The sequence below is a fragment of the Pleurodeles waltl genome, chromosome 3_1 (assembly GCF_031143425.1).
Source record: "Pleurodeles waltl isolate 20211129_DDA chromosome 3_1, aPleWal1.hap1.20221129, whole genome shotgun sequence".
In the NCBI taxonomy this organism is placed as follows: Eukaryota; Metazoa; Chordata; class Amphibia; order Caudata; family Salamandridae; genus Pleurodeles; species Pleurodeles waltl.
Window position 1 is genome coordinate 271997725 of NC_090440.1, and position 25131 is coordinate 272022855.

General features: G+C 41.9%; 1 protein-coding gene across 1 annotated transcript in view; it reads right to left on the reverse strand.

Moving 5' to 3' along the window:
* LRRC49 (leucine rich repeat containing 49) overlaps nucleotides 1-25131 on the reverse strand; it is a 447480-nt gene that overhangs the window by 263762 nt on the left and 158587 nt on the right. The window contains exon 9 of the mRNA XM_069222363.1: nucleotides 19099-19160. Within this exon, the coding sequence (XP_069078464.1) occupies nucleotides 19099-19160 (62 nt within the window). The remainder of the gene's footprint in view (nucleotides 1-19098; nucleotides 19161-25131) is intronic.

The window sequence follows — 25131 nt, forward strand, 5'->3', positions numbered from 1 at the left end:
TTTAGCCTCTAATTATAAATTCCTTCAAATTACAATAGAATACGTTTTAAAATGTTCAATTGTACATTTTGCCACTTTATTAACATGCACTTCGATAATCTGTTAATACTATTTAATTTTCTAATCAGTCCCCCTGAGGAGGCTTTGTGGACCCCCAGAGGTCCCTGGAGCACAGGTTGGGAACCACTGTTCTAGGGTGTTCCCCTTGATATATAAATTATAGTAAAGGCAACTGTATCGTAAAAGCAAGCATTTTGTGATTGGCTAGCCATTGTAATTTATGTTGTGTTACTTTTGGCCCCATTTGATGCCTTAAATATTGAAAACTGGTCTTTTGAACTACTTTCTTTTACTATTCAGGCTCTACTAGGTCTACATGTAAAAAGTCTGTACTAATCTAATTATCTCCTCTTGTTAGTTTTTCTCACATTGCTTTGTTCTGTATTGTTTCTAGAGGAAACTATTAAAGTTGATACATGACTCGAACATAATTCACTACTAATGCTCCACTTTTCCTCTTCACTCCCTCAGGTTTCCAAAGACAGGAGCAGAGGGGGCGCAAGGGCGAGCGGTGATCTGCATGTTTGCTTCCCTAAATTCCCAAAGACGTGAAGGACACAAGGGCCAGGGGTGGGGTGAGGAAGAAATACTATATACAGTCTCTAACGTGACAAGGATTGTGTTTATTACTTGAGTGGCGCTCTCACCTCCCTAAACTAATAACCAATTTTATTACAGTGGGGAAACCTCAGCTTCGAAGTAGCAGTTGTTCACAGCCAAGGTTTTCACATTTGGACTTTCTTTTTGGAGCCTGAAGAGGTTCAGCAGGACGGAATCAAAGGCAACATATAATGAAGTCTCCATGAGGTCTGCTTTGCTTGTTGGGAGACTGCCATATTTTGTGCTAAAATAAGGAGTGTGTTTAGGCACTCAGGTTTTTCTAAACCTATCTTTCATAGCAAATGACCGCGACAATAACATTATTGAGGCAAATTTGATATTTTGAGTGTTTTCTATTCAGTTTTCTGTTAGACTGGCCACACACGTCCTCATCCTCAAGAAATGATATATCAGAGGTTCAATGCATGGGGTCAGGTGCAGGTCTTTCAGTTTCTCCAGTAGCATCCAGTTAAGTGGGATTATATGAACCAGTCAGCAACACTTCTGGCCCTGGAGCTTCTCAATCCTCCTCAACATTAGTCTCTCTAGAGGCAACGTTACCTGCTCGCTTATTTCAAATCTCCACTTGGAAAATTTGATTTCCATGATCTAGAAATCAACAGTTCTAGATTGGTGCCACTGTTGATTAGAGACATATTCAGAAGAAAATATCAGGGTTTCAAACCTGGGTCAACCTATCTCTTCTTCCTGCATATTGTGTTTTCACCTTTTGACGCTCTGGGCTAGCAAGTGCCTAAGATAAGACTCTTAACAGGTGAAAGGAGATGACAAATCTTCTGTTAGAATTGGGGTCTCTAGTTGACAGTAGTTTGTATCCTGTCCAAGTAGGGACCATCACTCTAGTGAGGGTGAGGGAGCCACACATCTAAGATAACTCCTGCTCACTCCCTTGGTAGCTTGGCACAAGCAGCCAGGCTTATCTCAAAGGCAATGTGTAAAGTATCTGAACACACACAGAGTAGCACAGTGAAAACACCACAAAAATACTCCACACCAGTTTAGAATATTAGCCAATATCTATCTGAATAAAACAAGACCAAAATGACAAAAACCCAACATACAGAAGTAAAGATATCACTTTTTAAAGGTTTTAATTAGTCTTAATCCATAGAAATCATTGGTTGTATCTTTTTAGCTTAAAGTACCTGGGAAGCGTCAAAAACAAAGATGATGCAGGCCACAGGGGAGGTGAGGCGTCAAAAGGCAAAGCAATGCATTGGTTCCTTACTGCACAGGGGAGGTGGTGCACTGATTCTTTCCTCGCAGGAGAGGCGATGTATCTGTTACTTACTGGAAGGGGAGGGGATGAATCAATTCTTTCTGCGGAAGTAAAGCAATGTGTTGATTTCTGGACACGCAGCCTCAGTTTCTCCTACACAGCCTCAGTTCCTCCTACTGTGATGCGGAGTTGATGAGAAATTGATGCCCGGGGACGATGCGTGCACAATCCAGGCTCACTGTGTTGATGGAGCCGTGGTGAATCAGAGGCTGTATCGATTCTGCAGCCATGAGACAGGTGATACACTGATTCTTCAGCTGTGGGATAGGTGCTGCATTGATTTTTCTGCCACAGTGTATCAGTGCTTGTTTCCTTCTTCAGGTCACCAGCTTACACTTCCAAGGACCCAGGGACTGGAGTGGGCACCACCTGGCAAGTCAGGACTCCCAGCAGAAGAGCCCAGGCACTGGCAGAGGAAGTCTTTGATGTCACTGAGACGTCTTAACAGGAGGCATGCTCAGTTCAAGTTCTTGGAGAACCTTGGAAAGCAAGATGTAGAAAGCAAAGTCCAGTCCCAAGATAGAAGCAGCAAACAGCGGGCTAGCACAGCAAAGCAACAGGCAGAGTGGCAGTCCCTCCTACGGCATCCAGCTCTTCTCCCTGGCAGGATGTCCTCAGTCCAGAAGTGTTCTGAAGTTGTGGTCTCAGAGGTCCAATACTTATACTCATTCCTACCTTTGAAGTGTGCAAACGTCAAAAGAAAGTCTTTGTATTGCACAAGACCCTGACTCTCCGGCCATTGCCACAGACACACTCCAAAGGACTGGAGATTTTGTGCAAGGACAGGCACAGCTTTATTCAGGTGCAAGAGTCAGCTCCTCACACCACTCTAGCCCAGGAAGACCCAACAGAATATGCAGGGCCCACCTCAGCTATTTTTGTGTGACTGTATAGCGTGAATTCACAAACAGCCCAACTGTCATCCTGAACCAGACATGTATTCCACAGCCAGTCAGAGGCACAGAATGGTTAAGCAAGAAAATGGACTGTTAGAAATGGGGTCTCTAGTTGGCAGAGCTATTCACCTTTGTCCAACTAGGGACCACATTCCTAGTCAGGGTAAGCCACACACAATCCAAATTATCCTGTGCCCACCCTCTGGTAGCTTGGCACTGAGCAGTCAAGCTTAACTTAGAAGGCAATGTGTAAAGTATTTGTGAAATAAATCATGCAATAACACAGTGAAAACACCACAAAAATACACCACACAGGTTTAGAAAAAAATATAATATGTATCTAGTTAAATTAGGGTAAACAATAAAGATTCAATAAACATAAGTTGAAACGTCACTTTTGCAATGTTAAGAAGAGTCTTAAATCTTAAAAATCAACAGTTGTCTCTTGTTTGCACAAAGTACCTGGATTGCATCAAAATTACACGCACGGAGACCGGAGAGGAGGAGATGCGTGGAAAAAGAAGGTGTACGTTGGGCTTTCCCATGCAGCACAGACTAGTCATTTATTTCCACGCTGCAAAGGGACTTTGTGTTGATTTTCCGGCGCGCGGTCTTGGGCCCTCACTGCGCTGCGGGGTCCTTTTCACACAAAGGGACAATGAATGGAAATCCTGGGCGTACGGGACAAAGTCACAGGCGTTGAGTCGATCTGGTAGGTGTTGCATCAAATTTTCTGTCGCACGGCAGGCGCTGCATCAATGGGTGCATCGGAATCAGTCCCGGCATTGGAGAAGGTCAAGGTGGTACACCCAACGCCATCCCAAATCCAAGCATGGATCCCTGGGTGCCCCTTGGGGCAGAGGCCGAAGATGCTGGTGCAGAACCTCGAAGGGTTCCTTCTCACTTCACATGGCCCGACTGCGCTCCAACAGTGTCAGACTGCCCAAAAATGAGGCACATGGCCTCATAGAACTTTTTTAACTGGGCATGGGGTCACTCTAGCTCTCGGAAACTCAGAAAGGCATGTAGTTGGCCCAGACACAGGCTTCACAGATGGAGTCCTAGAACTACGGCACTCCCACTACCTTATCTTGTTGGCCGACAGATGAGGGGAAGTAAAAGAACGTTTCATCTTCTTCAACTGCTTCTTCTTATGCCTTGCCTGGACATCCCAACCACTTATAGTGGGATGATGACAAGGGGGAACTCAGACCCGATTCCAAGACCTTCCTCTCAACCAAAATCGTGACTAGCGCAGAGTTGAGCACCGGGCCGCCATCAGCTCTAGGGCCCGCTTCCTCAAAGCCTTCAGATGCATGACCCGCCACTCAGAGCACGTCCACCTTGAAACTGAGTTCAGGCTCTTAGGAACCACTTATGTGGGCACCTGCGACAAAACACTTCTTGTCAAGCTACATGAAAAGTTAATGAAATAAGGCAGATTGCAAAATCCTTTACTTAGGCAATGTGGTCCATGTGAGATGCTTTGGGGAGGAAGACAGGCCAGGTAAAACCCTTGCGTGGATAATTAGAAGCGAACAACTAGTGGAACGTATCACCAGTCTCCAGTGCGGCAATTCAGAAGTAACCACTGATTCGGTTGCTATACTGGACAAATTCAATTGACTCTCTACAAGCTTCTCCACACTCCTGTAACCTGTACTGCTTCAGCAGAAATAGTATAGTACTTAAACCAGATTGCACTAGCCTAGCTCGATGAGGAGCTCAGGGAACTATTAAATTCCCCATTAACAACTGAAGACATCAAACAAGCTATTATGAATCTCTCCAGTGGAAAAGCTCTTGGAGGGGATGGATTATCAGCAGATTTTATAAAACCTAAATAGACATCTTAGCTCCATGACGATGGACAAGCTCCCCTCAAACACAATGGAGGTAATAATTACAGTGATACTCCAGTTAGTTAGGGACCCAAGCTTATGCTCATCTTATTAGCGACTGTCACTCCTCAACAGCAACGAAAATACTAGCACAACATCTTTAACTGCTCATACAGTTTCTGGTCAGTCTGAGTCTATACTCCAATGGTCCACTGCATTCAATGTTTGATAAACGTTAATGACCATACTTTTTAAAACTGACCCACTACTCCCACCAGTGGCAGTACTGATCGGCGGGGAAAAAGCATTCAACTTCCTAAAGTAGCCGTTCATGACAGAAAAAGTTCACCGGTTGGGCCTGGAAAACTCCTTGCTATCACTGGTAATCTTTCTATATGCAAATCCCAAGGTGCAAGTCCAAATTAACAGATAGTACTCTGACTCCTTTGCTATTAGCGGGAGGACCAGGTTTGTCCCCTGTCTCCCCTGAGTTTTGCCACTGCCATAGACCCTATTGCATGCCTAATAAGGGAACAACATACGCACCGTTGACTATGCCTTGGCAGTGATTCACTAGTTATATCACAGTATGCAGATGATGTAAACCTTTATATCCAGCAACCCGAAGAAAATCTTTCTCCTAGTATCCGTGAGATAGTACGGTTTGGAGGATACTCAGGCCTGAAAATAAACTAGTCCAAGTTGAAGGTCTTCCCACTTACAGGCCTTCAATCCGTACCTACTATGAAATACACTTACGACGAAGCCCAAGAAATTGTGGTACTTAAGTGTTTGGGTCACCTGGGATTACAATGAACTACTACGTACCAATTTTGGTACAGCTTTGTAAAATGTGAAAACCAGCCTTGAAAAATGGATCAGCACCCTCTTTCATTATTAGGGCGAATTTCCTTGATCAAGTCCCCCCCAAGTTTTTGTACCTGTTTGTGAACCTGCCAGCCCCCCTGCCACGCTACTTCTTCAAGCAGGTGTGGCAGGCTTTACTGCGCTTGCCATGGCGAGGATGCCAACAAAGGGTACGCTGGGACATCCTCACTAGACCCCCACATGCAGGCAGACTTGATAGTAAGAATTTTACACATATTTCCTAGTTGCTCAGGTGCTTATCTAAAGTATATGGCTGCACCCTAAGTGTTGGCCCAACATGTGAACGATGAGAGAGCCATTGCTCTTATCTGTTCTCTCAATGTGTTGGCATTGACCTATGCGCCTTGTGGGGTGCAGTAAGGGTAATGTCTTTGGACAGACCCTTTGCCATCCCAGCTGCCACCAGCAGATAATCCACTGCTCCTTCCTACCCATAAAAGGCATGAAAAAAACAGGCTATGTGAAATGAGACCTATATATCAGTGGCACCTTCATTTCGATGCACAGTTTCTGCACTCATCATAGTAATTGCTTCCTGGCCGCACTATGTTATAATAGGCTGTGCTTGACACTTACAACTAGTCTCGCCACTTCCCAGATGCTCCACCAGAAATGAACCTTCTCACTGCATACTTGGGTAGGGCCAATATGGGTCACTCAATCTCATTGGTCTACAACACTTACAAATCCGTCACAATGATGACCCTGCATGATGCCAGGCACACATGGGAGGGTTCCCTAGGATACCAGTTGACTGATAAGGTATGACAAACTGCTGTGCGTGGGTAAAAGACAGTCTGCTTAATTACACAAAATGATTCACTTTAAATACCTCTATAAATACTACTACAAACCAAAGCGCTTCACCAGCTTTGGCATGCATGGGTGCACCGAGTGCTCAAGAGGTGGCTACATCATTGCTGATTTCATACATATGGCCTGGTACTACCTTCCTATCCTTTAATTTTTGTATGATGTATATGTAATGATCTCAGACATACTGGCACTGCCTCCTGACCCTTTGCCCCATATGGTCCTTCTGGGGGACACTTCAACATTACTCACCGGAGCACGGCGGTTGGCATCTATTGCCCTGGTGTTAGTTAAAAAGTGGATTGATATGGTGTGGCTGAAAAAGAGAGCCCCAACAATTAGACGCTGGTTACATTCCCTATTTACCTAATTTTGGGATACAGCAGAGCAATACTGAGAACGGCCACGTGCTTAGTTCATGGTACCTCTGATGAAGAGATTTTGAATTTTTGTGCTCTTTTCTTTACCTGTACTGTTTCATTCTGGAAAACTTTATTTAAAAAATGTTTACACTGATACAAAAGAAAAACCGGGGATGAAGCAAGCACTGGTCCTTGAGCTCCGTGAAGGACACGTTGTACAGACTTGTTCTTGCTAAAATAAAGAACGAGTCCTTTCCCAGGACTAAAAGCCTCTTCATTGCTTCATGAAACCAGCTCGGAGCAAGGTCACATCTTTAGAAATCTCCTTGCAGTGGAGGACATGCACTTAGCTGCTGTGATATTTTGAAAGTGGACAGTCTCTGCCTGGCAATTATATTTACAGTAGCAGCTGAGTCTTTGTGCTAGTCTCTACTTGAGTTCACCACTTTTAGTTTAGCAAAAGGTTGCTAATTATCTGTTGGTTTTACTGCATAATGTGCCGTCTTCCTGAAATATTTCATTAATTTTTTGGTTTGGATGACATCTATTGTGCCAACAAATAAGGTTGGAAAGTGATGCCAAATGCAGAGCAAGTATATATACTTTGTTTCAAGTATAGCAAAGTATTTTATCTGACCAACCATGGAAGGTAGACCCATGCCGCCATTAAAAGGTAGCTCAATTTTATTCAAGAGTTGAAAGAAACAAAGCTCATTTCCATTCAGCAAAAATATAATTCCTGAAATTTAAAATAAGCATCTACAATACTACTTGCTCGGTGATTTTATTAACATGGCATTTAACATGTAACGGTTGTATATTGATGATTATAGACAGGTAAGGCTTTGTAAATCCACGAGTATACTCTTATGAAGCAATATTGGTACTGAAGTCGGGAGGTGCAATATTTGGATTTGGAGATTTCTACCCACATAGCTGCAGCAATAATATTAAGTCGAATATGAAGAAAGGGTAGATAGGAGATACAAGGTATAATATTTATTACTGGTTAGGCTCTTCTTACAGCCATACGTATTGAGAAAACGGGATGACTGTATTTCGAGGGATATGGGTAATATACCATTTTCTGAAAAAAGACGACTTGGATGGTTCAATGACAGAAAATAAGGGACCCATCAAATTACTATCTGCCCTTGGCAAAATAACTAAACGTGTTGTAGCCAAGCAAGTAGTTAAGCATGTAGAAGGCTTCAACTGACCTGATTTATGCTTGGCTGCTCCCCGGCCTGCATTAAATAAATTAAGACTTATCTTGGGCCATGGCAATTTTGTCACCTTAATTCTCCTTGATCTCTTGACAAACTTTGATAGGTGGGCTACATCATACTTTTCAACCGTCTCAATGAAAAGGATACCAAGGGGTCTGTAGCTGCTTGATTTACCTCTTTTCTAGAAGAACAGGTTTAATCTGTGGTCCTGCGCCTTTACCTGGTCCACTTCCCAGGCTGTCAAATGCAGAGTTCCACAGGGTTCATCTCTCTCGCAGTTGTTGAACTTATATTCAACATATAAGTCCACCCTCTTGTTCAGCTTCTTAGATCCTTTGTGTGTGCAGCTTTTTCTTATGCCAGATTGCGTCTCTTGGTCGTTACACACCTAAATTTGCAGTCAAGTTAATTACATGTTTGCATGAATCTCAGATATAGATGTTGCAAAACTTCCTCAAACTCAATCCTAATACCACCTGGGTCTTATTAGTTGAGTGATGGCAAAATACTACTTGGCCTATGACTACTAGGAAGGTTATCCCCGCTCCCCCCACTTCCACTGCCAAAGAAATTTAAATCTTTAGGCGTTTTTGCAGGATCAAGATCTGCCCTCAAAGGCCAGATTACTGCGTTTCTTTGGCATGTATTCATTTGTTAAAACTCTTGGGGAAAATTCTCCTATACCTGCCACATCATCTTCAAGCTCAGGAAGTATCAGCATATTTCTTTGGAATCTGAGCCTCCCTTAATTCTCCTTAGGCAAGCTTGAAAGGATTCAGTACCTTGCAATAGGGAAAGTAAGCAAGTTGTGTACATTCAACCACATTGCCAAGCCACAGTCAAACTATATTTGCTCCCGAGTAATGAGAGTTAAAAGGCAGTAGGTTTATGCACATTGTTTTCTACAAAGCTGAGAATTGTCTTCTTGCACGATTCAGCTGCTATACTTGTGAAAATCTTCCACTCCAAGCCGCAGCTCCTATCTTCCGTTCACCATTTTAAACTGTTGAAGATGGGTGGCTGTTCCCGCTACTTGCTTGGTCCTTTAACCGGGAATAATTCCCCTTCATACAACGAGAACTTTAATTCAATGCATTCACACTTTTTCCTCTAAAAAACTTTAAAAACTCATCTTTTCTACTAAACTCCTCCTTTGAATTCATTTTATTCTCTCACACATTTAATCCAAGATGCTGAATAAGTGCTTAATAAAGTTAACTGAGAAAAGTAAAAGAAGAATCATAAAAAGTGCTGCAAATAATCTGTGACACTACAGTGTGCAAGTGTATTAGCATGTGCTATGACCAAAAGTGATTACAACATTGGTACAAAATGGTGATAAAATATGGTTTGGCAGTATATATTTTTATTAAACCATGTAACTAATAATATAGTGCATTCAGAGCCCATCTGAAGGCATAGGGCCCAATTCACAAAGATAAACTTCGACCAAAAGTCAAAGTTTAGTCCTAAAGTCTATATTTACTATGAGTAAAGTTAGATTTCTGGTCTAAGTTTAGACTTTTGGTGTAAGTTTAGACCAAACGTCTAAGTTTAGATCAAAAGTCTAAGTTTAGACCTACATTGGAGTTAGACTTTAGGTCTAAACTTAGATTTTTGGTGTAAGTTTACTTTGTGAATCAGGCCCATAGAGTTTAGTCCAAACCCAGCATTAGAACACATTTCAACCTCTTAATGCAGCAACCACAAGGGTCTTCAGCATGTTTAAAAAACATGTCAGTCACATAACAACACTCCATGCTCATGAGGGTTATGAGGAAATGGAGAGTCCCGAGGGGATCACCATGAGATGTAAAGCTTCATAATGCAGTATGCAAAGCCCCTTTCTCCTTAGAGGCCTGGAAATATTTTCCTGATAGGGGTGATAGAGAGCAGAAATAGGAGTAATGGTTCGAGTGGTGTGAGTCGAAACACGAAGAAACAAGTATCCATCTTTTGAACTGCAGTTCATAACACATCCCATCACAGAACAGTGAAATATTTTATTGACTGTTAAGAGTTGCCTAATGTAATTTATGAAGATAGAATGCACATAAAAACAATAAGTTACAATCGAACCCTGGAGGCATTCAAATTGTATAGGGTAAAAAAAAAAAATCAGGGCCCCATTTAGAGTTTGACAGATAGGGAACTCCGTTGTGATGGCAACGAAATACAAAGTCCGCCAAACCCTTAAAATGCCAACCCCATTTGGTCGGATCTTAAGCATTCCATTGAGGGAGCTCCCGCTGGCTCTGTTAATAGAATAATTCCTCTGATAGCTCAATCGAGTAGGGGCCGTCGGTGGAAGGACATTACAATCACTCAATATTAAGGGTCGACGGGCCGTCAGAGGAAGGACATTACACTGCCCTCAATATTAAGGGTCGACGGTCCAATTACTTTTTTATCCTGTCCATAACCTTCAGGAAAAACCCGGCAGTGAGGGACAGGAAAAAAAAATGACACACACTTTGGGAGAATGCAGTCATCAACCAAACCTTTAGTACACTGAAACAAACCGCCATGACAGTAGTTCCTTTTAATCTGATGGACAGAGTACTGTTAGGATAGAGACACTAATCCATATGTCGAAAGTTAAACCGGGACTACAGTCTTCAGCACAGAAAAAGGACAGCCACATGGGTCAATAAGTCCCTGACAGCTGAGAGGAAGGCTCTGAACAGGAGACCAAAGGGCTCATTTGGAGTTTGATATAGTGGGATATGCGCCACAAATTTGCAGGGCCCCTGCTCACCAGCCTAGCAGTTCTCCCACCTCAATTAAATGTATGAGAACAGTTGTGTGACTTATGTTTTCCACCAGTCTATTATTGGCAACAGCTGAACCACCAGAGGACTGACACTTTTAGAGCACCAGAGGTTCTGTCAAATTTAGGGTGGTACTTTCAACCCAGATTTTCCCTGCCAGGGTCTGCCACGTGAGTAAATTGGCAGAGAAAAAAAATTAATGCCCCTGCACACAAGGAAAAATATTGCGTGTTCACCAAGGTAATTGTTTCTTTCTACTTCAGAAATACCTGTCTTGTGGCAAACAAAGAAAATCAGAGCGGGCTGCAATAATAGGGACACCCTACATTAAGTTTTGCCAGCAGTACTTCAGAAATAAGGGAAATAGCTTTAATCTAAACACCCCTACCCACACCCCCACCCCCAAGCAAATGAGGAGCGCTCTCAATAGAGCATGCAGTCCTTCGTCGAGAAGACTGAGGTCAGGGACTCTACCAGCTTAGTGGCCCAGAAAACCACTTGCTAGGGTATAAATTGTTCTTTAAGACAAAAGAATAAAAGTATAAAGTGTACAGAGAAACATGATTAGAGTAGGCAGAAAAGAAAAGTTAAAAGAAAATAATTTATCTAGCTAATAGAAATATTTTGAAAATGCATTTTCCTTCACATGGTCCCTAACGCTCTGGCAAGTTTTGGGAATTCGTTACTAATTTTAATAGAAAATTCTTCAAAAACAAAGCAACATGGTCTCCACTAAAGATTCAGAGAAGCATTTAAGGGATTTGTTTATTAATTTGCAAGCAGCAGAAAGTATCTTCCCAGGAACCATTATTTGATGACCTGCTGATTTCACTTCTAGGGTAACAGAATACTGCCGATAGCACAGCGAATCGTGTCTTTTGCTTCGTTGGCAAGTTAAAGTGGAAAACACATTTCTGGGCTCTTTAAAGTGCTGCACTTTTAAATGCTTGCATGCAAACAAGGACTACCCCTAGAGTCCAGAAAGAGCTCTATAATAGCTCCACCCTAAGTAAAGTGGAATCCTGCCCTTTTGGGTAACCTTTTGGGTAACTACTGATGGTTTGCCACGCTGAACAGAATTATGCTGAATTATTTTAATGCCTCTTGTTAGAGCTCAAGGAGGAAAAAAAATTGCTACCCACAATCAGACGGGTTTCCGTCCATTTTACAGCACTCTCAACAATATGGTCAATGCACTTTTTACGTGTCAACACGCCCAGGTGAAAAAAAACACTCTTCACTTGTTAAAGTATCAACAGCCTCCACTGGGAGAAGGAAGAATTTATGGGGGTTATTCTAACTTTGGAGGAGGTGTTAATCCGTCCCAAAAGTGACGGAAAAGTGACGGATTTACCACCAGCCGTATTACGAGTCCATTATATCCTATGGAACTCGTAATACGGCTGGTGGTATATCCGTCACTTTACCGTCACTTTTGGGACGGATTAACACTCCTCCAAAGTTAGAATAACCCCCTATATGCCTACAAATTATCCAGTGTTGTTGAGGGTCGTACATTTCTCCCACACTGATACCTGGGCATAGCTCAAACTGGGTGTAAGTTCTGATGAGTATAGAAGAATATATTCAAAGCCACAGCTGAAATCAGGATTATGTTTAGACATCTGAGTTAGGCTTATGTAGGAAAAGTAATTAATTTCATACCACAATTAGAAGGGCCTGAAATGCCTATTGGTCGACCTAGCCCTACCTGCAGGGTCACCCTCAAACCTTTTGCCATTCCTCCTCCTGTTTTTGAGAATTCGTATTTGTTGGCATTAGGACTGTGTGCACTTTACCACTGCTAACTACTGCATAAGTGCTTGTGCTTTCTCACTAAAACCTGGTAAAACCGGCTACACTTGATTGGCACATTAAGGCCTGTCAATTTAATGCTACTCGTGGGCCTGCAGCATTCATTATGCCACCCACTAAAGTAGCACTTTAAGGCATGCCCTAGGCATGCCATTGCAGCCTATAGGGCAGTTTTAAAATGCCACTTCAACCAGGTAAAATAAACTTTTTGCCAGGCCTATATTTTCCTCAGGTGGGCCCTAAGGGCACATTGGCCAAGGGGCATCATATTTAAAAAGTAGGGTATGTGGGTTTAAGTTTTACATGACCTCGTAGTGAAAAACATCTACATGCATTTTTTTCACTACTGCAAGGTCAACTTCTCTCAGGTTGTCTGCAGAGGCACTTGGACTCCCTGAGGTCGTTTGTGTACCAGCTGGGTAGTTTGTTGTTTTTGGAGGTCTTGTTTATGGGGGGAGAGGAGCGGTTGGCGCAGTCGTTGAGTTGTATATTGAAGAGCTTGGTGTTGACATTGAGGTTCCCTTTGTGGTTGGGTGGGTGTCCCTCTAGGGTCTTGGTCATGTCTGCCATGCTCCTCAATATCTTCCAAACCCTCGGGAAACACAGCATGTTTACCAGGGTGTGTTGTTAAGGTTACGGAGGATGGTGAAGAGTAGTGGCAGTGTTCACTGGCTATGGTGGCGGCTCCAGCTGTGGTGTTGTGTTGGATGGTTGTGGGGCCAAGGTACCTGGCGCTGGGTACAGTCCAGGTGCGGACAGGCACAGACTGGCATGCCTTTGGCGTGCTTAGGCCTGCATTAAGTAGGCTGAAGGCGCAGGGACAGGCTTTGGTTAGCGTGAAGAATGGTAGGAGGAAAAACTCGGGCAGTGGCGGAAACTAGATCAGGGTGGAACAAGTTCAGTTACACTTCAAAAGGCTTGCCTCTAACACACAAAGGAACTTGGCAATAGTCTTTTGTCTTTGATGTCTTAGAGACTTGACTGGGGAAGGGAGGAACTTTCCAGAACCACATGTGGGGGTAGTATAGGGAATCTCCCCACTTCAAAGGCTGGCACCAGGTATAAATATTGGGCCTCCGGAGTCACTATTCAATACATGCCTGGATCCTGTGGAAGTCTTCAGAATGACCCACAGAGGACTGCCCTGCTGCTTTAAGGCCTGCCTTGCTGGTTAAAGGAGAACTAGATCCTCCTGCTGAACCTATGATCTCCAGAAGTGACTCCAAAGGCTAGTTGGCTGGCCTCTGTGTGAGCTACTGGGACATAACAAGATCCAGAGATCTTGAACCCTGCATCTGGCCTCTGCTAGAATGAGTTCTAACCCCTGAAGTGGTGTCCCTTATGTTCTGGACCCTTGGAAGCGGTGTTAGGGGTGCTGCTCCAGCCTAACCCCACACCTTGAGACTTGGATTTTATTTATTTTTTTAAACAAAACATGCCTTGAGAATAGACAGAAGACTGCCCGCTAGCTCCTGCTATGTTCTTCCCCGTAGCAGCAAATCCTTTTCAGTGGGATCTCTCAGTGAAGTTATTTGGCCTCGTGGACCCCTCATCAGCTAGAGCTTGCAGCTTCACCTTTAGTACATTTTCGAGTTCCTAAAAAGTGAGAAACTCCGTAGGTAAAAATCTTCACCACAACTCAATCCTGTGACTTCCCAACGACGACATCTCCTCCTCGGACACCATCTGATGCTTTGGCCCGCTGAACTCTCAGGAGCTTTTCTTCAAAATTTCTTCTAAGTCCAAAGGTAAACCGAGACCAGGCCCAAGCCACCTCATGTATCTAACCCATCCTCCATAGCGGTTAGCGATAACTTTTGACTCTGCCCCAGTCTTGCACTTTGCACTTTAAGCAACAATAATTCCTGCGTATGAGGTTATTATTGCTTCCACTTCCCTGATTCAAGTGCTTCAAGGATACCTATAGAGCTATGTTGATGAACTGGATACCTGTGTAGAAGGTACACCTAGAATCTTCTGCATTACATTTACTTCTTTATAGAGAATGGCAGATTTTCTTTACTTTCTCTTCAGGAGTCTGGGGTTTATTCTTGTGTGGACATTACAATGTATTGTTTTGTTTGGTATGAATGTACATTTAATAGCCAAATTGGTCAAATATACACTGTGCCAATACGTTTTGAAAATATGATTCTACAAATTAGGCTCACTTTTCTGAGTAATTCTATAAACTGATATGAATGTGTGCAATTACAAATTCTTTTTTAGTTTATCAAAATAATTTTAATAATTCAAGCATATTTTTTTATTTTGTTTGTACATTTTTGGTCCCATCCCCAGGATATAATAATCAACACTAAATGATTTTGGCCAAGTGACTATTAGTTATTCTTTTTTTAAGGTCATGCAGTGACTTTGCTGAACAATAATTAGAAACAGCAGATTATCAAGACAATGCAAATAGTGAAAATAGTTAACGTAACATAACATGCATTTGTAGAACACACATTCACCTAGGGGGTTCTCTTGCAATTATTAACACGTATTGATTATGTAATGTTACATCACAAAACAGTTCTCATTTTATGAACCTCAGGAGGATGAAAGTTTAAGTGAATCCATGGGTATCTCACCGTGTGACCATGGAGTCAAACACTGGTACCAGCAGTGGATGAGTCAGTGCACTGATCCGCCAGATATAGCTACCAAATTGATAGAGCAGGTTTTGGCACAAAACTGATTTGGCTCACAACCAAAGGGGCCGATCCAGCACAAAAAGTACTGGAGAAACAGTAACCAAAATTTAAGAAAGGTACAGGAGCACAAAATGAATCACACCTGCAGTTTGTTAATGTTTCTGAGAGAATAAACAGCTGCTGCTGCCTCAACTGGTATAGTGTGAAATAGAGTAATCACATAGATGTCTAGAGTAGGGTGCCCCTATGATGCTATCTCAGCCTTGAAGTACAGGGAACCATGTAAAGCCATCCACCTTCTATAAACTGAATCAAAAAATCTGTTAACTGATTTGTCCTCAGTTCAGAGTTCCGGCCTCGTGGCTTTCCTGAGCCCCATGATTACTGTGAAAATATCAGCTGCTAATACATGTGCAGACTACATCTTATTCACAATTCCAGTGACTATGGTTTAGGCTAGGAAATCAGTCTCCATATCGCCCTGTACTGGTTAAATTAGTCTGATTTATCCCTCAATCAGGGTGAAGTCCCAGAATGTCTCAATCTGTCATAGTCCTGTCCTAAGAAACTCCACCTGCCTATCCACAAAATCTTAATAATTTTTGTCCAGTCACAACTGCACCTCTTCTGGCAAAAGACATGAAAGTTATGTAGAGACTCAAGGGAAAGAATACATTACAGAATATATCCTCTTGAAGGAAGCTACAGTTGGAGAATCAGGCTGAAGCACTGACATAGCCACCCTATGGATACTAGCTTTTAGTGACTCTACTCATCTGCAACATTGAAATCATAAACCCTAACTCTCTATTGAATACCCTAAAATTGTGCCTAGGTATGAATGAAAAGGTAACTTAAAATAAAGTACCTCTATCTAACAAATTATCATACCAGTTAAAAACTGCAAACTTATTTCAAATCTACAGCACTCTTTGTCAGTCCTTTCATTTAACACAGACCATTAAGAGTATATGATATTGTATGACCAACAACACCTGAAATGTAATCTTGAAAATGCTGAATTTCGGTTGCTGTCACCCAGTTACAGCAAGACACCTTTTAAATCCTGGGTGGACTCTCCATTCTATCAATGAATACACCATGTGATTAGTATTAATTCTTGACAGAAGACTTTAAAGGTTATATAGATTATAGTGGGCAGCTGCAGAGCCACCTGTCTGACAGACCACACATGCTATTTTGGATTCGCTGGTTGTTCAAGAATATATTTGTGACAAAATTGCTTCAACTGTCATGGACAGAGGAAGTCTGTCAAAAATTAATGCTAGGTAGCCACAATGTCATGGCCAGGGCCGCTAGGCACACTTTTTTTTGTTTTGTAGAAACAAACCCCCAATTATTTTTGCACATGGGGGCCATTGTTGATTTTCCTTGCACAGGTCTGCCATGCTTTGCATGCAGAGTGAGGAAGGGAACACCTGCAGTGGGAGGACCACCTGAAATAGGACTGGCATCTTGATGTTTACAGAGTTTTGTGGATATGTTTAGCGCTGACAGCAATTTTTTTTAAATGTGTTCCTTCCATGAACATAACGAACTTCAATAAATACACAAGAATGCAGGAAGATGAGATGACAAGAAATGCAAGTTATAGTGGTTTCCTCAACCCTTGATCTGAAATGCTAGCAAGGATCATATGACATTTCATATGCCATTTCACCTGCACAAAGCTCCCCCATATCAGTGGCACCACACATATTACGAGTTGCGCCGGGCCAGGTGCGTTCTTGGGGGGGGAGAAGGCAGGCGCAATGTGCCACCGCCCCCTTAGTAAGGGACACAGCAATTGGTCCTTGTGCATGTGTGACAGCAGAAGCACTTGTAGTGCTTCCGGGTTGTGCAAATGTATTGCGCACATTGGCCTCACCCATAAAAGGGGTGAAGGGGCTGTGACCGGGCCTTTCACGCCTGCTCGTCACGTCGCAGACAAACGCTGCCGTTTCCCGACACCCTACGAGGATTCAAGATGTTCTGTGAAGCAGCTTTAGGACGGCTGTGATGCCGCGGAGTGGTGGTTAACTCATGATCATCTATTGTGTACACTGTAGTAAGTGGTCCAGTTTCAGTTAAATGGTGTAGAGACTATTTAGTAAAAAGATTGAGGTATGCAGTACACTATAAAACATTGCATTTGGCCAAGGTTTTATTTATCCTATTTTCCGCAAACCGCCCGGGATTGCTAAGGAAGGCAAATTGTTTTCTTACTCAAGATTGGAAACTGCTAAAATGGAACACAACTTTATGCCTATGATTTGGCCATACTTGATTGCATGCCTACATCTTAAAAGGCTGTTTTGTATCTAACAGATTAACCATTATGTCAAAATGTGAATTTGACTAAATGTACAAGCACCCAGAAAAATTACACTTGTGTGGTAAAAATCAAATGCATATGTTGTGTGACAGCGATCACTGATTAATTGTAGAAACCCCAGGTACTGTAAGAGCTGTTTAAGAGTTTTTCTCTGAGGGAGATATAACATGTGCCTGTAACCACATATTTTACCAAAATAAGTGTAGTAAAATATATATATGATGATGAACAGAAACAGATTTTATTTTTAAAGTTAGGTGTCCAGAACTCCACAATGCATGCTTAGAAATTATTAACTACATTCCTCTCTTGACAAAGAAAAAACATATTGTCTTCTTACTTCAATTTACATTGTAGATGTGCACATGTGTAAATATCCACATACATACTCCAACACTTGGGACAAAAACCGCAGCCAAGTTTTTTTAGCATCACTGCAAAATCCACTCCATAGATTGCTAAAATATAAGAGCTGATTCCACTCACTCTTGGGGCTACATGTGCCTTCATCCACAGCAAAGCTGTCCATAGCTGTTCTGGTACACTTAACATCAGCCAACCAGGATGTCTAAACACAAGAACCAAATATGATTGGGTTCAAGGTCGCATATCAGACTGAATGAAAATACAGAAGGTTGGGCAAGACAGTTGGGCACCGGGAATTTTGCAGTGATCCTTGATGCGCAGCAGGGTTCTGCAAACTATGAGTGTTATTTCCCTGTCTCGCAATTCTCTGTGTAATTTACCCACTTTATCGAAAAATATGGCAACTTACGCTCTCTTAACCAGATCAAAATAACAGGGCCTTACTCGTCATTAGGTATGTGGGGAACATGGTTCCATGGTGTGCTTCATGGCAGGCACCACTGCTCGTTGTCTGCTTCACACATTACCAGACATGGCCCAAACTGTGCAGTAGTTCTGTTATGTTAGTGGTTTGTTGCCCTGTTACCATTTTGCAGAACTTGTGGAGGAGGTAGAGGAAGTATGCAGTAGCCCACCAGCTCCTTCCTGGCCATAATGCCTGGATTTAAGAGCAATACCTGGGTGCAAGTTAAAGGCAGACAGTTTCAGTCACTGGGAGATGATATGAGGTGACTATTTTTATATATTTAAATATGTTAAATTCCACAGAATGTTTGTCAACGCTTATGTCACAATTGGAAACTGTTGTACAATATGGGCTTATAATATGACACTTACTTGCCTGCAACTTTGGAATAGACTGAAAAGCTTCTCCTTTTAGAAGCAACATTTTCATTTCAGATTCTGCTAAAGCATATTGTATTAAGAATGCTTAAACAGCAAAGTCAAAGAATGGAATCTATTTTAATAATTTACACAAATCAAACACTTTAAATATTTTAACCAACACTGATATGATATTCTGGAATGGAAACGTGCTCTAGTCAATGATCCTAATTTATTTTTTGCCTTGTTTAAAGAATGATGTATATTCGTTTTTCAAAAAATGATAATATTGGCATGCTTTAAAACTGCGATATATATTTAAAAATCATGACTCGCTTACCACGATATGTTGTTAAAGCTGAGAAAAAGGTGTTCGAGGCTGGGCAGCGCATCCACGTCTTTCTAGGAAGAAGCAAAGAAGCATAAATTCACCATGCGGAAGAAATCCCAGCTTTACGTTTCATACCCGGCTTGCTGGCGGATTTTTTTTTCCTTTTTATTGACGAGTGTAACCTTGCCACAACACAGATCAACGCTGCCGTGCACGCCCCAGCCCCATTCTTCGCGCATATTACAGGAGCGTGTCGATTCAGAAATCCACTCTGCAGAAGTGCTGCACCACTTCCAAGGTTGCTATGGAGGGAGCATCAGAGAGAGAGAGCGAGAGGGCAAGAGAGGGAGAGAGAGAGACGAAATTCCGCCCGTAAGAGCAGCATTCAGGAAAAGTGCCAAGCTGCTGCCTCAGCATTTTAACTTCAGGACATTTTTATTGCTATAAAATTGCAAAATGCGATTTTACACCCAGGAGGTGAGTTGTTTTAAATTCAAACGTATTGAGCTTAGGTTTTGGACGGGACGTTGCTGGCAAAGAATATGTGTGTATATTGCACCAAACGCACCTGCCACAAATTTATTTAAAGCTAGCATTGCAGACTGGCATAAATAAATATGAAATATCTATCTCAATACCTTGCCCGAAGCATGCTGGAACGCACTCGCACATGTACCCTCACAATAATGAGGATGCGACTCTAAGACTGAGCATATTGTAGCCTCGACAATGTTGTCTAGTAATTTTTAGAGGGGGTATACCACTAGTTAATTTGAGCCGGTAAGAACCACTGGCACTCATTTTTGGGGACCACCACTTATTTTTCCTCATCGGACATTTCCTTAGAGCAAGAGAGGGAGAAAGAAGAAGAAAGAGAAAGCCAGAAAACCGTCACAAAGGGACAAAGCAGGAACCTGCAACAGTGAAATAAAGAGGCAGGAAGTGTCTGGTAGTGAATTAAAGAGGCACGGAATAGATTCCATTCCAAACTACACAGCCTTGATATTCTGCATGCTGACATAAGAGCGCAGGCCACGGGCTTCTGAGCAGAAATGAAGCACTGTAGTATTACCTTTATGAAGTAACTTGATAAATCAAATCTGTCTATTTAGCACTAGGAGGAGCGTGGCCTATAATGCGAGCCAGCTGGCTGTATGCAATATCTCCCATATTGTGTTGGATTTGCTGACATACTAATTTATTCACAACACTTGGGGTGAAATCTTCAGAAATAGCTTAGCAGCCTTACCTCCTCTCCCGGGACATGGGCCACACCTGAAACAGATCAGATACACCAACTCCACACATCAATACCCAGGACACTAGTGGCAACCATTCTATGTATTTCATGAGGAGTCGTGCATCACTGGTATCATGCCCCATTGCCGGAAGGGAGGAGACAAGGCATTTCTGTAACGTTCTTAGGAAGGCCATGTGATAAAAGTGGAAGAGAGATTAGAGACTTTCTGCTCTCTAAATAAGCTTCTATATTTTAAAATCTGTCTAGCTAGGTATGTCAAATAATTTACAATATGCTGGCTGAGGCAATACAACACAGGCGCACTTATCACTTGATTGCCATCAACAGTAGACACGAATTCATCAATTTGTCAAGGGTGCACAAGTTAAAAGGGACCTACCACCAACAACCATGTCTTATAATGGGACAACCAAATTGTCTAAAATCAATTTTAAGATCAATTTCAATTGCCACTTGAACAAATAAACTTTTAGTTGTAGCCGACGCGTTTCATTCATTAAGATCGCCTACAAGTCTACATAACACATACACATAAAATATACTGCAGATATATTTACAACACGTACAAGTTAAAATATAAACACAGTTAAAAACGCCAACAAAAGTGGCCTATATATTACCAGTGTGCCACTTTTTCATCCAAAAATATGACATCTCATAGCACAGTTACTTCATGTTACATATTAATCCACTTATCTACATCAGATTGTCTTATTCTACTCAGATAGCTGATAAAAGAAGCTTTGAAATATCCTCAAGCCAATTCCATTGTGGATCGGGTATGATTCTTCGGCCCATATAAAGGCTTCTAAAATGGCGCACATGTGAAACACTGGTAATACAAATGCAAATGTACGTATGTAGTTGATATCAAAAGTAAGATTGGATATTTGGCAGCATGATGAGCCAAATGGGTGGTAGTATTCTTATGACTGCAGTAAAATGCTTCAAATATTAGGGATGATGATTCCTTGATTTACATATATAGAACAAGGTGTTTTGGAAATTAATTTAAGGGATCCTAGGGATAGTACTACTGGAACAGTTTGGATTTGGACTTATAAAATGGCGCTCGTGTAGGATGATGACCGCATGATTCCGTTTTCATACATAATTGATACTGGGAGACAAACTTGGGTAATCATTGGTGGCTTCCTCATTTATTGAGATTAACCTATTTTAATTTAGCACTGATGCAAGGTAGTGCACTTGTTCACACAAGATGTTCCCAGATTTTGAAACACATATTTATAGTGTGGGCTTGGATTTCCAAGATGGCACTTGTGTGGATTGCACATATGATTCCATTCAAACACATACTCAAAACTGGGGGTGGTACTGAGTAATCAACTATCACCCTACTCTTTGGATGAGATGAATATACTATATTTTAGTAGCACCCTGCTTGAAGAATAGACTCTTAGATTCATTATAACATACCTACATGTGAGGATACAACTCACGTATTCAGACATCCAAGATGGCACCCATGTTTTACATTAATAGTATGAAGACTTGTTTTCTTGTTTTGTTGTATTCTTACAATACTAATGTGAATGATGTGGCAATTTATTTAGGGGTACTACATATTGCTCAAGCTAGCATGCAAAAGTACATCACTATCTTCTTGGCAAGCCTTGTATCATAACGCATTCAGAGTATGAAATGAGAAAAACAATAAACATGGTTCATCAGGATTATGTACTATTCAACAACAGGCGTAGCTATCATTGACTATCACAGGGCCAAGGAGTTTAAAATGGATTCCACACCCGGTGATACAATGGCAATTCTACACTAGAAATGTTGCTTTCACAAGATATTAAATATATGCATTGCAAGATCTGAATCTGTGTTTTGTGTACAATAAATACCTATATGTGCTGACAATAATATATATCCCAAAATGATCTGGTTAAGCCTTCTTGAAATGTCTGTTGTAGAAGGATAATATATCGAACAAGGAAATTGTGAATAAATAGTTGTGGACTTGAGTTGGCTGTTTATGATTCAAATGGGAAAACAATGATAATAAATGTATCAATATGATCATCACACATTGTATGAGTAGTATCAACATCGGCGTACATGAATATATATAATTTGTTTGTACAGGATACATGTATTTGTGATCATTACACCTATACTGACCTAAATATGACATCAGTGAATTAAGATGTATGAATTTGACCGAGAATACCATGATCACATCACCTAATAGATACTTTTTTTATATGAGTGTACATGTTTCATTTCTTACATGGTTCATAGAAGTGTGGATCGTATTACTACAATATTTGTAATCTGTTGGAACACAAATTGTTCATGGGATATGAATGAAATGTGTACGTTGTTAGAAGTATGAACAGTGTACTTATAAGTAAGGAACCCAATGCTCCACTTGAAATTGGTTTTAGTGGAATTAACAATGTAATATAAGTAAGTAACTGAATGCCCCATTGTGAATTGGCTTGAGGATATTTCTTAACTTCATTTATCAGTCTTCTAAGGACAATAAGACAATTTGATGTAGCTAACTGTGTAACATTATAATTAACTGTTTTAAGAGATTCCAGGTTTGATGTAACATGGTGGCTCATGGGCTAACCTATGTATAGGTCACCTTTGTTAGTGTTTTTAACTGTGTTTATATTTTTAATTTGTAAATGTTGTAAATATATGTGCAAGATATTTTATGTAAATGTGTTTTGTAACCCTGAAGAAGTTCTTAATGAATGAAACATGTCAGCTGCAACTGTTTAATTGGCAATTAAGGAATTGTGAAGATTAATTTTGAAAAATTGATTTCTTAAGTCTACATCGGATCTTCGTACAACTTGTTGAATTTGAAAAATTGGTGTTCTCATGCACTGTAGATGGACTATTGATTCATGGTCTAGACCTCATCTGTTATATCTTGAGTGCAAAGTATTTCTTTCTAGCTAGGTACGCGTTTGATAGTTTGGCCAATATTTTTACTAAAATCATAAAAAATGCAGCAAAATGCTAGAACCAATAAAAAGAAAAAACAGTTGCTTAAGGAGCGGGGGCACGCCTATTTTATTCCTTTTCTTGGTGTTTACTTCCAGGGTCCACTGTGCGGGTTCACCTCCTGCCCTTTGTTACTTTGCCTGATGCGTTGTGGCTCAGTTTTGGCGTGGGAGGAGAGGTTTTTTGCTGCTCAACGGCACTGGCCGCGGGAGCTTTTCTTTTTGCATGCAGGGAGGTGACGGGTTAATAATCCCCTGTATTTATGGGCTGCTGTGTTGACACGTTATGGTTTGTGTCCAGAGGCCCGTTCTGCTCCCAATTTGGTTCCCCGTGCAGACACTGGACGTCTCGAGAACTGCAGCCGTTTCTCTCCCTGTGGAGCAGGAGAGGTTGAGAGGTCGGCATGTGAAGTGACATGCTGCTTTTTGGGTTTCTTCAACAGCTAGAGACATAGGAGACTGTCTCCCTGTATGAACTCGGGGGCTATTCCACAGTGCAGTGACCTGTGGGTTGGAGAATACTGGACAGAAGGCAGGCCAAGTGTGCTGGTTATGATTGGTTTCGGGGTAGGATGGATTCCCCTCATCATTCTCTTCACGTTTCAGATTCCTCTGGGTTTTCAATGTCCTCTCCTTCCTCGGTGTTGTCCTGGGCCTCTCCAGATTATGATGAAGATGAAGTGGGGTTCACAGATAACTCTTCAGCTCCAAGGGGAAAGTATATTCATAAGGAAGAAATAAAATCCATCCTGTAGTATTTGTCGTCCAACTTACCGCTCCCCGCTGCTTAGGAGCAGCCATCCTCTAGTGGAGATAGGTCAGACAATTTCAGAAACCTACAGTTCCTAAACTACCTGTTATTCCGACAGTCCAGAGTTTGCTGCAGAGAGAATAGAGGGATCTGGATAGAATTACTGTTCCAAGGTTTCGGGAGAGACTGTATCCTTCAGCGTCAGGGGAATTGAACTCCCTCAAAGTCTATCTATTGATCTCCTGCTGGGTAATCTGGTGGAGCATACTGCCCTGTTGAGTGAATATGTTGTAGTGTCAGATCCAGTGGACAGAAAGACTGAGGGGGATCTGAAGTAGGCATATGCTGGTCTGAGTCTCTCTATAAGGTCGGAAATTTATTCCATTTACACTTCCCATTCCTTGGAAAAAAGACTTTCAATCCCTGTCTTCCACTATTCTCGAGGGTGAGGATTGTTCTAAAGTCCTAGCACGGATGAGGTCTTTGACAGTCTTAGGGTCTCTGATGTGGCTTTGGCAGGGGTGGTGGTGGCCAGACGTCATTTACACCTGAGGGGCTGGAAGGTAGATTCTTCTCAAAATAATTCTCTCCTTTGCATGCCATTGTCGGGGAAAGCCTGTGTTGGTGAAGAACTTGAGGAAGTGCTAAGGAAGTCTTTCAAGAACCAGAAACATACACAGCTTTTCAAATACATGGAAAGGGATTTTGACAAGAAAACGAAAGGGGTTGACAAGTACCAAGACAAGAAGCCCAATTTTTCTTTCAATAGGTCTAGGCCTATTTCTCGAAAATTCTGCTGCCCCTCGCCATCCTCCAGGTCCCAAAGGCAACCCTTCTCAGCGTTCCTGATTATGTCTGGGAACCCGTAGGAAGTTGTCTGTTTTTCCCCCTGGACATTTGGATCCCCAGGATCCATGACCAATGGGTTCTACCGGTGACCACAGAGGGCTGCACCACACCCTCTTCTCTGGGCCTCAGGCTCCCTCATTTCCTGTCTACCACTCTTCCAGTCCACAGCTCCAAGAGGGAGGCTTTACTGG